Source organism: Triturus cristatus, chromosome 8 (genome assembly GCF_964204655.1).
Source record: "Triturus cristatus chromosome 8, aTriCri1.1, whole genome shotgun sequence".
In the NCBI taxonomy this organism is placed as follows: domain Eukaryota; kingdom Metazoa; phylum Chordata; class Amphibia; order Caudata; family Salamandridae; genus Triturus; species Triturus cristatus.
In genome coordinates, this window is record NC_140591.1 from 6,254,959 (window position 1) to 6,268,824 (window position 13,866).

The 13,866-nt window shown below is 46.5% G+C and overlaps 1 protein-coding gene across 2 annotated transcripts in view; it reads left to right on the forward strand.

The window, feature by feature from the left end:
- WDR3 (WD repeat domain 3) overlaps window positions 1–13,866 on the forward strand; it is a 184,381-nt gene that overhangs the window by 149,944 nt on the left and 20,571 nt on the right. Inside the window, exons 22-24 of one of the 2 annotated variants that reach the window (XM_085620704.1) lie at window positions 2,161–2,253; window positions 3,202–3,249; window positions 6,734–6,777. In XM_085620704.1, coding sequence (XP_085476830.1) covers window positions 2,161–2,253; window positions 3,202–3,249; window positions 6,734–6,777 — 185 coding nt within the window. The remainder of the gene's footprint in view (window positions 1–2,160; window positions 2,254–3,201; window positions 3,250–6,733; window positions 6,778–13,866) is intronic. The other variant, XM_085620705.1, reaches the window with a different exon arrangement.

Below are 13,866 nucleotides of genomic sequence, written 5' to 3' on the forward strand. Positions count from 1 at the left end.
GCATTTGTCTTGGAAGGCGGCCTTCCTTGTAGCCATTACATCGGCCAGGAGGGTGAGTGAGATTCAGGCTCTGTGTTGCCAAGAGCCGTATACTGTTTTCCATGCTTCTAAAGTAGTGATGCGTACCCATCCTAAATTTTTGCCTAAGGTAATCTCAGATTTCCATGTGAATCAGATGATAACTTTGCCTGCGTTTTTTCAGCATCCTTCCTCTCCGGCGGAGAGGTCCCTGCATTCACTTGATGTGCGTAGGGTGTTGAAATTCTACCTGGATAAGACAAAAGATATCCGCAGGTCGGATCAACTGTTTGTTAATTATGGTTCGGTAAGAACTGGTTTAGCTACCTCAAAGCAGTCCATTTCCAGATGGATTGTGTCCTGTATTCAGCTTTGTTACCAAAAAGCTAATAAAACATTGGGGGGTAAGCCTACGGCACATTCGACTAGAGGCAAGGCGGCTACCACCGCTTTGCTTAGGAATGTTCCCATTGCTGACATTTGTAAGGCTGCCACCTGGAAGTCAGTCCATACGTTTACAAAGCATTACTGCCTGGACTCTGATGCTAGGGCAGATGCGCAGGTTGGACAGGCTTCGCTGAGGAATTTGTTTGCACAGTAATTTGTTGGTGTTCGGTTTTTACTCCACCGCTGTTTGTTGGTTGGGATGGGCTTGCCATTCTATTCATAGATTATGACTATACACAGAGATCCCCTACTACAGAAGGAGTAGTTTCTTACCTGTAACTCCAATTCTGTAGTAGGGGTATCTCTGTTATAGTCATAAGCGACCCTCCCTCCTCCCCGGTGGAGTAACCTGACAGTATCAGGCCTGTTGTTATACACCTTCAAAAAGAACTGAAAGTAACTTGGGTTGGCTGTGCATCCTGGGATACCGGAGGTCTCTGGAGAGTTTCTTAAAGGCACGGTATCCCTTTAGCAGACACATAATGACAGCCTATAGGGCTTGTCTGTCCACCCCTTCCTCTCTATTGTTTAAAGGGATTTTGGTGAAGGGAGTGTGTGATAATAAAGGAACATGTCAAATGTGAATAAAAATGACATTTCAACTTTATTTTGGCTTTTGTGTTCACTTCAGAGGAAGTGCTGGCCAGTGCAGCCTTGTGGTGATTAGGCTGTATTATTTTGTCTGTCTCTTAAGTGTCTTTGCAGGTTTGCAAATGCGGGACAGCTTAAGAGATATTTTTGATTGCTCCGGGGTCCCCGCACATGGACGGGGATTATTCATAGATTATGACTATAACAGAGATACCCCTACTACAGAACTGGAGTTACAGGTAAGAAACTACTCCATCTCCGTTGAAAACAGCATCGCGACCCGACAACAAAGGACACCTATGCACCCGGCTTCCCTGGGTGAGGTAACTCGTGCACTCCGGTGCCCAAGTGTGTGTTGGCTCTCGAAATACTTACCCTGTAAGTTTCTTGCTTGTTGACTTTTGCGAAGTGCCCTAGAACTGTTAAATACAAACCGCCACATTTGCCATTGAACTGCATTGAAAACCCGCGTGTGTGGGCTGATTACTTACCTGCTAACACTGCAGAAGTGAAGCCCCAGCGATTCCCAAGGCCCTAGGCCTCTTACTTTTGCAAGTCGAGTTTGTTAAACCACTATTTTAGTATATGGTCTGGTACGCCCCTAGGGCTACAGCCATATTTGTGCTTAATTTATTGAGAACTGTTGATCTTTTGAATGTTTACCTGGCTCTAATCTCATAAAGAGATTAGTAGAGTATATTTAGAAATAAATACATATATATTTGATATATATACCTGTGTGGTGTCTTTTCATTTGGTAATTCAAGAGATTATAAGGTAAAACAAGCTGCTTTACATTCCTCAGAGACTTAGCCTGAAGGCTGCTCTCCACAGCTACCACTGGGATAGCTTTCTTTAAAAGGTTGTCTTAAACCTATCTACCGTAAGAGTCGAATTGGACTGGTGCAAGGTGCCACTATAACTAGTGACCAGCATATGCCAGGCCAACTTCTCACAAAAGCTCTTAGAAGTTCTAGCATGCTGACATACCCCACGGCTACCCCGCATTACGTGTGCACTGACAGCGGATGCAGTGAGGGGAGGCTGAAGGAACTGCCACAAGAGGCATTTCAATCCTTTGATTTTCTGTTTTCTCCTCTGCAGGCGGAAAGGGTCATGGAGGCCATCGAGCTGTACCGGGAGGAGTCCAGGAAGAGGCGAGAGCACCACGCCATGTGCAGGGCGGCGGAGAAAGAGGTGAGATCGAAACCTAGGACAAGACTGTGTGTCCCCCCAAATCCAGAACCTGCTGAGTAGGACTTGCAATCACCAGTAACTCCAGGGCTCTTGTCCTACGCAAATAGATGCGTAGAGGGGCTCCTGCCTCAGAGATTGTCAGCATGTGACAATGTACCTGGATTCTTGTAAAGCAAACAAAAATAGAACAGACATCCGTAGGATTAACTTAATGACAAGTGACTTAATCTGTTGGAACTACAAAGTAATCACATGCAAAGATTTCGCTTTAAATGCTTCACACACAACATTTACTAAGTGATCATAACGTTAGCTGTCAAGGAAGCATCGGTGTAAATAGTTTCAAAACGACGTCCTCAAAGCAGTCGTAGTGTTTGTGACGCAATACAAAGACGATCATGGCGGGCGAGTGAATGTGGCAACGGGAGACACGGAGTCCTATGAATCACGTTTTCATTGATAGCGATGGTGTTCATTGACGATTAACAATTGACATCAGTTCTTGTCAGTTTGTTTAATCTGAGAACTGACACACGTATTGTTCTTTAAGAAGTGCCCCTATTTCCACAAAAACATTATTAAAGGGTGAGAGAAACTAATTGTGGACAATGGTCGCGCTGTGTTCGAAACGGCGTCGGGCCTATATGCTGAATAATGCCCCTTGCTCGAACTTTAAAAGGTCCTTCATTTCTGCTGCGGAATATCAACTCATTTTGACTCCTATTTCTTTTAAGGGTCTTCTAAGGAAAGGGACCTGGCGTCTTATCCTAGAAAAGCAATGATCCCCTTTTGCATCTAAAGGTGTAACGTCCGGGGAATCCCTTGTGGAATCCTGAACGAGGCTTATCTTAGTTGCTGAAGATGGTGCCAGCTTGAGTTGGGGCTTTGAGATCTTAGCAGGGTGCAGAGTGTGTGTGAGATGTGTAACTATTCCCTTTCTTCTTACAGGTTCCTCTTCCAATCAACCCCATTCTTCAGGCCTATGGCAACATCACGGTAGGTCGCTGGCACGGCTTCCTCTTTGGAAGATGGCTCTTTGGCTCGATCGATGGACACTCGCTGCTGGTTCTTTCATCATGAAGCAGTGAACTTCAGCAGCTGCCTCGTTGCAGTGTGTGGCCACCCTCATACATGATGTACATGTGTGTGGAAGAGGGGCTTCCTTTGGCGATTGTATCACGTTGTGTGATTCAAGCACGTGCAGAAAGAGCATGGAGGGTGTGCACGAGAAGAGGGTTGCCTCTGCGCATGCGCAATGCTTCAGAGGCTGAAATGATTCCCCGGACAAGCCGGGAGAATGCTTGCTGGTGAAACACGGGGATGCCATGTTATACGGTTTCCCCCAGTGCCATAACTGCTGTCTGATTCGTGTTTGTGTTCGTCCAGGTCACTTTGGTATTACAGACGGGGTCGCAGTTGCTTGCACAGCCCTTTTCTATAACATTGATCACAACAGTGCATTACAAGAGGGGTGTTAACTCATTTTAAGGAGGCGTGGAGCCCTTGTCTGAGCACCCGCTGATCCACACACGGATTTCAACAATTGCGAGGGGTGCACTAGAAACCCCGGGACACCGAGGCATCCTCCTGCAGGCGAGTGCAGTTACATCCTGCACCCGCCTGCATTGACGTCATACTTCCCTCGAAAGGGAGGTCAGGCCGACACGTGCAGTGATGTGTGGACCGGTGGTTTCAAACCATCAGTCGGCCTTTCACTCATGTGCGTTTCCCAGTGTGAGTCAAGACTTCCTCCTTAAACGTGGCTCCTGGTTCACAGATCCTTTAAGGGTCCCAAAACGAGTGTCAGACATCAACGTAAAATGTCAGGCATCCTCGGAGGTATTCCCTCTCTGGTGGCTGTAGTGAAGCTACCTCTTACGTCCTCGGGTCTGTAATTCTGGACCAAGGGCAGTATCTTTTAGTTTCTCATTAAGCATTTTATCCTCATGAGGTTATTGAATGCTGCGGCACAATTATAGGTGTTTTGAATAAAGAATCCGGTTATAAAGCTGATACCATGTTCGGAAGGGTCTCCATCCTGAACCTGTTAGTGAAGGACATCTTGTTTCCGGGTCCTTCTGTGTCGTGGGTTTAGCTGTCCAGACTCTGTGGCTCTTGTACAATAGAGATTAGGGTCTGACAGTTCTTTTATGTAGCTGTGATATTGAATCATGGACTTCTCTGCCAGCCGGCTGCTGCTGCTTGCTGCTGAGATAGAAGGTGGAATCCTGTTTATGCCACATGCGAACCAGGGCTGGACTTGCCTGGAGGGAGTCATTGAGGCCCCCCATATGCCCTTCAACTGTGAACATGTCCGCCCCATGGGCTGAACTACAAACTCTAATGCAGCGTTTACTGTCTCTCCGGCTAACCATTCACCTTACAGCTGCTGCCGTGGTGTTTTTGCCTCTGACCCTTAACCCTGCTTCATTCACTGAGAGCTACTTTTGCGAGATCTGTTGTTAGCTTTGGGGGCTGTCTCTTATAGCTGAATGAAACAAACCAACCACCTCAACTTCCATCCATAGTGGGCCTCTTAGTTTCACGAGACGCGCTGATAACTCCATCCCTGCCAAACCTCTCCCAGGCAACACGAGGACAATCTTGGCTCACCCTCCTAGAGAGCTGCTATGTGCTCTAAAGAGACTCCTCATGCTTCCCACTCCGTGCCCCACCACCTGCCATGTAGTATGGATCTCTTGATACTTGTACTACTCCTGTACATCAGTGTGAATCAGACCCTGTTCGTCTCTATACCCTTCTATCATGAACTATAGAAATCTGTTCTGTCGGGATTCCTCCCTTTCCCGTGGTTGATCACTTTTAGTTTCACATTTTCTATCTTACATTCATTTGTGGTGTCCACAGTCACCTGGTATGACTTGCCACCGATGTTAAACCTCTGGTTATCTGAGTGACGGCTCAGTGATAGTTTGTTAATCTTCTCCCTCGTGGGAGCTGTGGTTTGTGTGTTCTTTTCCCTTGTGGGAGCTGTGGTTTGTGTGTTCTTTTCCCTCGTGGGAGCTGTGGTCTGTGTGTTCTTTTCCCTCGTGGGAGCTGTGGTTTGTGTGTTCTTTTCCCTTGTGGGAGCTGTGGTTTGTGTGTTCTTTTCCCTCGTGGGAGCTGTGGTTTGTGTGTTCTTCTCTCTCGTGGAAGCTGTGGTATGTGTGTTCTTCTCCCTCGTGGAAGCTGTGGTATGTGTGTTCTTCTCCCTCGTGGGAGCTGTGGTTTGTGTGTACTTCTCCCTCGTGGGAGCTGTGGTTTGTGTGTACTTCTCCCTCGTGGGAGCTGTGGTTTGTGTGTTCTTCTCCCTCGTGGGAGCTGTGGTTTGTGTGTACTTCTCTCTCGTGGGAGCTGTGGTTTGTGTGTACTTCTCCCTCGTGGGAGCTGTGGTTTGTGTGTTCTTTTCCCTTGTGGGAGCTGTGGTTTGTGTCTTCTTTTCCCTTGTGGGAGCTGTGGTTTGTGTGTTCTTTTCCCTCGTGGGAGCTGTGGTTTGTGTGTTCTTTTCCCTTGTGGGAGCTGTGGTTTGTGTGTTCTTTTCCCTCGTGGGAGCTGTGGTTTGTGTGTACTTCTCCCTCGTGGGAGCTGTGGTTTGTGTGTACTTCTCCCTCGTGGGAGCTGTGGTTTGTGTGTTCTTCTCCCTCGTGGGAGCTGTGGTTTGTGTGTACTTCTCTCTCGTGGGAGCTGTGGTTTGTGTGTACTTCTCCCTCGTGGGAGCTGTGGTTTGTGTGTTCTTTTCCCTTGTGGGAGCTGTGGTTTGTGTCTTCTTTTCCCTTGTGGGAGCTGTGGTTTGTGTGTTCTTTTCCCTCGTGGGAGCTGTGGTTTGTGTGTTCTTTTCCCTTGTGGGAGCTGTGGTTTGTGTGTTCTTTTCCCTCGTGGGAGCTGTGGTTTGTGTGTTCTTCTCCCTCGTGGAAGCTGTGGTATGTGTGTTCTTCTCCCTCGTGGGAGCTGTGGTTTGTGTGTTCTTTTTCCTCATGGTAGCTGTGGTTTGTGTGTTCTCCTTCGTGGGAGCTGTGGGAGCTGTGGTTTGTGTGTTCTTCTCCCTCGTGGGAGCTGTGGTTTGTGTGTTCTTCTCCCTCGTGGCAGCTGTGGTTTGTGTGTTCTGTGGTCCTTTATCGTATAAGGTTGGTGCATATCAGCATCATTTGTCACATAATATGCTTTTTAATTCTTTATTGTAGAACAAATTACAAGTTCTGATGAATAAAGGAAATGCTAGCTCTGAGTTGCACGTTTAGATGCAGTCACTGTTTTATAAGAAAAGCTCAAATCCTGCTAGAATCATTTTGAGTAATTTTACAGTGTCCTCTTAGGGCACCATGTGTACTAGTCACCCTGATTTGAGTCTTGTTCACTTCCTAAATATATAATTGCAGCCTTTCTGCGTGTAAATATAACTACATTGCCCCTATGTCGTCACAGCACACTATGTTGGCTCTGTGGGTAGTGAATACTTTTATGCTGTTTCGTTTCTTTTCAGCCTTCTGCATACGTCCTTGAAGTTTTTAAGAAAGTTAAGTCCAGGTGAGTGATGAGAAAGTTCTGGACATGTCCAGCTACTTATTGGCCCTTCTGGCCCTTTGTCAGAAATGTACCAACCTCAGTCACTGTGGATTCCAATCAAAAAATAAGTGATTGGAACATAATTTACCTTTGAGTAATTACAAAGTGTGATCACTTCCTGTAGGATATGGTCATGGGCACGGTATGTCATTTAAACCATCACCCTTCATATGCACTCAGCCTTTGTGCCAATTTTCAATGTATCAAAATATGCAAAATTCTAACTGATGTTGGTAGGTGTCATAAAGTAGAACCTTCTTGGAAAGAATCCAGTCTGGTTCCAGACATTTAATTCCCTTATTTTCTTTAGTATGTCCACCCTCAATAAACTTTAAGTGTTTTCTTAATCTCTTATTCTGTCTTAACCTTTGTACCTCTTTTCTACCATGCATTTCTCTCTTACACTTTTACCCACAAAACTCTTCTGCCCTTGGGCAAGACCAGACTAACGTTTCCTCTGTTAAAGTTGCCTGTGTTTGTTTGCTCCCCGTCTCTCCTTAAGACATACCAAACATTGTATGCCTGCTCCTGGTGATTCCCAGTTTTTGTCCTTACTCATGAGTGGTACGTCTTGTTGTTCAAACATCCTCCTTGAAGTAGGAACAAAATGCCTTCCCTACGAGGCCTCCTCAAGAAATGTGTCTATGCCCAGAAATGTCTTTTTTGTCCAACAGCCTGACCCTCTGCACCGCTGATGCCACCTGCTTCCTTAGTGGATATGTTCACGTCTTGGGGGAATTGGCAAAGCTTGCTGGGATCAGCTTGCCACACCACATGAAAAAGCAAATCTGTTCAATGACATCCTGGTCGTCCCCAAACAGATTTCCAAGTCATGACATAAGTGTATATATATACTAGGAGGGTAGCTGTTCCTTAAAGAATAGAGATGAGACCAAAAGGTTGGTGCGTGAGCTTGTCGCGAGGTTGGGTCGGAGTAAGTGTGGAGGAAATTCCTCCTTTAGAATATAGTGCCCTCACACACCCTTGCGAGTGTCATGCTTCATCATAGAGCGTTGCTCCTCGTGGGGGCGGCGCTGCAGTCCCTCACGGGCCCTGCTAGAGGGCTCTTTGTCGGAGATCTTTTTCGGAGACGCCGCAGTTGTGCATGGGGGTGTGTGGGTCTATAAAAAGGGAAGGTGAGTGAGTTGGTTAAAATTACTATATGGAAACCAGAACCAGAGTTTTTATTCACGGATCCATATGGCAAATTAAAAAGGATCCTGGAGCTCCTCTTTGGAAAGAATATGGAGGGCAGATGTATGACTGACCGCTGCTCTCAGGATGGGTGCTGTGGTGAATGAAGTCCTACTAAAATGGGGTCAACATGTTTCGCACTTGCTGTTGGTCCCTAAGGGATCCCGTAGCGCTTCGTCAGGACCGGTATAAAAGGTGAGAACAAAGTGAAGGAGGTTCCAGAGAAAAAGAAGTCTGTGAACCTGTAATACCTTTAATATTAAAGGAGTTAAGCGTCCAAGCGCTGATAGGAACTCTTTTTGTAGGAACCTATGCCCAACCCTCCTAGTCCAGGGGACGGGCTTCGTCGGCGCCTCAGAGGTAACAGGTAGAGAAAGTCTGCTCTCCTGCTCTGGGTGTGGAAACCTACCCCTCCTCCGTAGTATGCCGGGATGACATAAGTGTGCCCTTGTGCACCCGAAGGTGATTAGAGAGTGTGAGGCGAAACTCTAAATTGCCATGCATAAGATGTGTTCTAACCAGCTGTCGCAGTCCTGTTTGTGGGGTAGCTTCCAATCTCGCTCAAAGTCTTCAAGTAAGTAAGTTGAAATTGTGCCATAAGTGCACGAAAGCCAATCAGGCTTCGACTCCATCCCACTACGTGACATCAGGCAAGTAATCACAAGCGCCGCGCTGAAAGGGCTCCTCGATTCGGTGCCACAAATTCCTCGGGCTGTCATCATCCACTTGCAGTATTTTCCAGCTGTTATTGAGGCCACCTGTGCTCGCACCGGATCTCTGACTCCGAACAGATGTTCGTCTTTGCTGGTCTTATGTGGCCAGTGCTTGTAAAGCCCCCCATGAGATGCCGCCTCTCCCTTGACTCCGGTACTATCAGCGGGTTTCGACTCAGATTCCGTCCCGGGCACAGCTAATGTTCCCTGCGACACTTAGGATGACGAGGAAGTGGGCAGTCTCATCTCTCATTTTACTGATGAAGGGCTGATGCCAGTGCGCTACATACCTCCCCAGAGAATGAACCAATGGTAGAAGGTGCCTCCTTTGCTGTAGTTGTGCAAAGATCAGCAAAAGTCCGAAAATTACAGTTGCGTACTCTGGAAAAAATGTGACTGAAATTCTTCAACTAGAACCAACTTTGTCTGAACCACTTTTACCATTTAACAAGGCCCTTCTGGACACTCTGATGGCCATTTGATCTAAACCATGCCCAGCGTGGTGCAGCATCAATAAATGGTCAATCCAGAAGTTTTTCTCTAAACGCCCCCTTCCCATGCAGGGAGTCGATATATAGTGAAGGTGAAGCCTTTGCAAGATAATGCTTTTCTCAGCTAGCCGAGCTTCACAGCCTTTGAATGCGTTGTGCCTTATGGAGCGTGGCCAGGAGATGCTGCCGGTTGTTCCAGAGTTCCTTGGGGCTTCACTGGCTGAAATGGGTCAAGACGGACGCAACGCAGCCAAGTATGTGTTACATCCAGGCCTGGAGACCACCAGCTACATAAGTTGTGCTATTGACACCAGAGTAGTGCTTAGAAGGCACATATGGATGCAATAAACCAGGTGTCCATGGAATGTCCAATCCTCCTTATAGACTTGACTGGTGACCGATCTAGTCTGTATGGCGAGAACATTGACTTGGCACTCGGTGCAAAGAAGGTCAAACTTTTGGGTTATTATCCCCCGCCAGACATTCACACCAGGGATATAGAAAATGTAGGGGTTACTGCAGAGGCCTGACACAACAGCAGCATCCCCCCCCCCCCTTCCAATCCGGTGCAGTAGAAAACTCAGTCCTGTCAGGGCGGAGGGCACAGTGGCAGCCAAAGCTGTTCACTGCAGCAGGGACAGCGGTACCCTAACACTTCCTCCCCTGTTGCAGCTGTTTCCAAGACACTTTGATTCCTCCTCACAGTCCCACAACCATCCAGTTAGGGGTAGGATATGATATTTCCTTCCCGGCTGGAATCCGTCAAGTCAGACCAGCGGATTTTACTATGCCAAATTGTTGTTTTTTCCAGACCACGTCTCTATTGTTAATGCAGAAAGCCAACCTCCTGCTGGCTAAAGGGGCCATCAAGTGTAGGAAAGTAGCCCTTTTTGACATGGTTAGCCCCACCTTTTAGCTTGTAACTGATGTGATTTCAACTGGAAGTGCACTGGGTTCCTGCTAACCAAGTCCCCAGTGCCAGAGCTGTTTCTCAAAACTGTACAATTGTTCCCCCAATTGGCAAAACCTTTAGCACTCCCTGTAAGTCCCTAGTAAGTGGTACCCAGGGCCTGAGGTACTAAGGAAGGTCCCAGAGGGTTGCAGCACGAATTGTGCCACCCTAAGGGGCCCCTCACCAAGCCCATACAGTGCTGCCGTCGCAGACTGCGTGTCTTGGTGCAGGCAAAAGTGAATACACGACATGTCACACCCCCCTGTGTGCCATGTCCCCTACCACTGCATGCAATATTTGTAAGTCACCCCTACAGCAGGCCTAACAGCCCTAAGGCAGGGTGCTTTATACTAAATGTGAGGGGATACATGCATGATCAGATATGCCCCTGTGCCGGGTAGTCCTACTACAACCAGTACAAGTGACCAGGGAAGCAATTTTAAAACATGTGCTGGACACTGGTGAAAACAAGTTACCCAGCTACATGATGTCTTCACTGATGGTAGGGATGTTTGGCATCAAACATGTCCTATTGATAAACCCACACTGATTCCAGTGATGGATTTACCAATACATGCACCCAGAAGGCACCATGGAGGTGCCCCCTGAAAGTCTACCAGAATCTGGTGTGCTCCCTGACTGATTTCAGCTAGCCTGCCACCCGAGACACTGTTCTGATCTCTTAGGGTGAGATTATCTGCTCTCAGGAGGCCCAGAACAAAAGCCTGTCCGGGAATAGGGTGGAACATCCCCTTCGGGGGATGACCTGCAGATTAGTCTCTCTAGGCCGGCAAACTTCAAAGAGCTGCTGCCTTTGGAATGCAAGTCTGACTCCCCTCACAAGAGAGGAAGCCGCCCCTCTGTCCAGGACCCACTTGGCACCTGGACAGGTGGAAAAATTAGCTAGTCAGGTAGGTGTGCCTCCTCCAGGCCAATACCTCCCCTAAGGTGGACTACACTGAGGTGGTCACAATTTTTCAAAAGTAGCCATCTTTGTGTTGTCAAACCTAAAAACTCTCGGACAGGGTTAATCCCACCAAGGAAGTGATCATATAGGGGTCATAGTGACCCTAAGGGTCAGTAGCGCTTTGGCTTCTACCCTATACTCCCCTAACAGCCCTAAATGTAGTATTTAGGGGAGCCCCTGGCACCAGAGAAACCGATCCTGATGACCTAAGAAGAGAGAGGACACGAGCCACAAAAGCAGAGGGGAGAAGACGCAGCTGACCTGTCTACACCCCTAATCGAAAACTGCACCAAAGTCGACTCGTCCTGCTGCTGTTGCCTCCAGAAACTTGGGAGGATGGCCTGCCTTCGACAAAGAACCCAGACCTTCTGTGGGACAGCGGAACCGTTCCCTGCATCTTGCAGAAACTCCAGACACCTGGATGCACACCAAAAAGTAATCCAGTAACTCGACTGTTCATGTAGGTTTGGCAAGGTGATGCATTCAGACAAGGTATCGCTCTCTGATCTGTGAGCATCTGTGGAAATAAGTGAAAAGCACCACCCCAGGGGCTGCGTGCCCTGAATGCACTGCAGGGTGTCCAATGAATGGAGTAATCCAGCTTAAGGTCGAAAGTAAAACACGGTCATCTATTCTTAATGTATAGAATTTATTGTATCCTCATAAATTCTTCTTCACACCGATACTGATGCGATGTGTTTCCTTCACATATTTGTTTGTGATGATGAGTTATTATTGGTCCCAATGCATTTTGGGCTGAGTGAAGCCCTTCGTCAGAGGATCATTAAACATTTGAAGGAAATAAGCAAGGAGAACGTGGGTCACAGTATGGTAATGAGATGGTATGTTGGTGTCATGCATCATGTTTAATGACCCAAACTGTTGTGTACCTGCTACAGTTGTGTGATCAGTGCGAGTAACTACAGTAAAATGCGTGAGCAGTGAGCTCACGTGGGTTAATCTTAAAAAATAAGGTGAAGTGTGCCATGACGGGAGTGTTATATCGGGACCAGTGCCTCACTGGGTGAATCGGAACCCGTATGGTTATACTATTCTTTCATGAATTGGTATTGGTGCTGTGGGAAAATAACATAAAGGTCCAGGGTGATTGTAGTGCATGTCGGAAGGCGTGACAGTAAATAGCACACAAGAGGGTCATATCGTCACTTAACGAGCTTAGGATGTCAAGGTTCGTGAAGGCAAACAAGTGATCGCATGCGGCTCATCTACAATGGTGAGGAAATGTGCAACGGGTTTCATTCTGATTCTTACCTGCGTTAGTCGGGGGAAAACACAGCATCGTGGTTGTTACGGACCGGGTGAAGAGCCCGGCTGTAATACGGAAAGGGGGAAAACAACAGACTCCTTCACTCAAACTAAATAGACCAATGGGTTTGTCGGAACAACACAGGTGACCAGGTAGTATCATGCAAGGTGGGTGAAAGTGAAAGCGGACTCATTTGCTCGCAATAGAGAAACAAAAACGAAGCAAGACTGTTGGAAGAAAACAAATGGTCAATGCCACAAGATGGTGGCCGTTCTCATGGAAAATAAGGAAACAACATCAATGGTGAAAATATATCAACGAAAAGTCGAGATGACAGTAAATAAACATATGAGTGTGAGCGTGGGTGCCATCTTGGAATGGTAAAACAGTTAAAGCAATCAGTTTATATTAAAAATTCAACCGGAGGAAAAACATGGTAATATTGTGATCAGAGAGCAAGGGAAATTAATAGATTCAGTTCAGTGACATCGAAACATGACATGATTGTGTCCAGTTATAAGAAGCAACTATATTCTATGCGATCATTCAGCCCATTCGGATTGAGTGTGACCAATAGTTTGATCCAGCGTGTTTCTCTCTGAAGGAGAAGTTTGTTGTTGTTAATACTCTCACATGGTGACCCTATCTCAAGTATCGCAATTGACTGGTGTTGTGGTTGAACAATAAGAAGTGCGAGCTATGCTTGGTTACGAATTGTGAGTTTGGATGTTACTTTTGTGTTCGTTTAGTCTTGTCTTGATTTTGCGCTCCGGTTTTCCAATAAAAACCAGACAACAAGGGCATTTCAACAAATAAACAACATTCCTGCTGTCGCAGTTGGCAGTGGTATGTAACTTGATCTTGTTGCCTTTTGTAGGGAGCTGGCTCTGTATATGGTATACCAAAGTGAGGTACAGTGTGCACAGAGTCCAGTGGATCCCCAAATGTAGGCAGAGGTAAAGTTAGATAGTACCTCACTCTCCATTTGTGGTAGTGTGGTCGAGCAGTAAGGCAGTATCAGAGGACAGTGTTAAGCATTTGTTGTAAACACTCAGTCAGCAAATGATTGCACACACTCAAAGACTGAACTTCAGACCAATTGATTTTGTATGAATGTTTTCTTTTAGTTATTTTATTTTCTAGAACCAAGCGAGCCTGGCACTGGTAAGTTGATAAATACTTTGCAGTAAATATACAGTTTGAAATGCAATTGTAAATGTACTTTTGAAATCTATAGTTTGAATTACTGGTAATGCAATACTGTGAAATGCTGTACATATACTTTGTATCAACTTTGCAATGAAAATTACATGCAAGTTACTTTTACGTTACTTTTGAGATTGCTTTTTAGATTACTTTTTCTACTCTGTGTGATATGCCTAGTTCTCTTCCAGGGGATCCTCATCAAAGTCATAAGCATTAGAATATTCCCGCCAATGGGCGGGATCCCGGAAACAGTATATTAT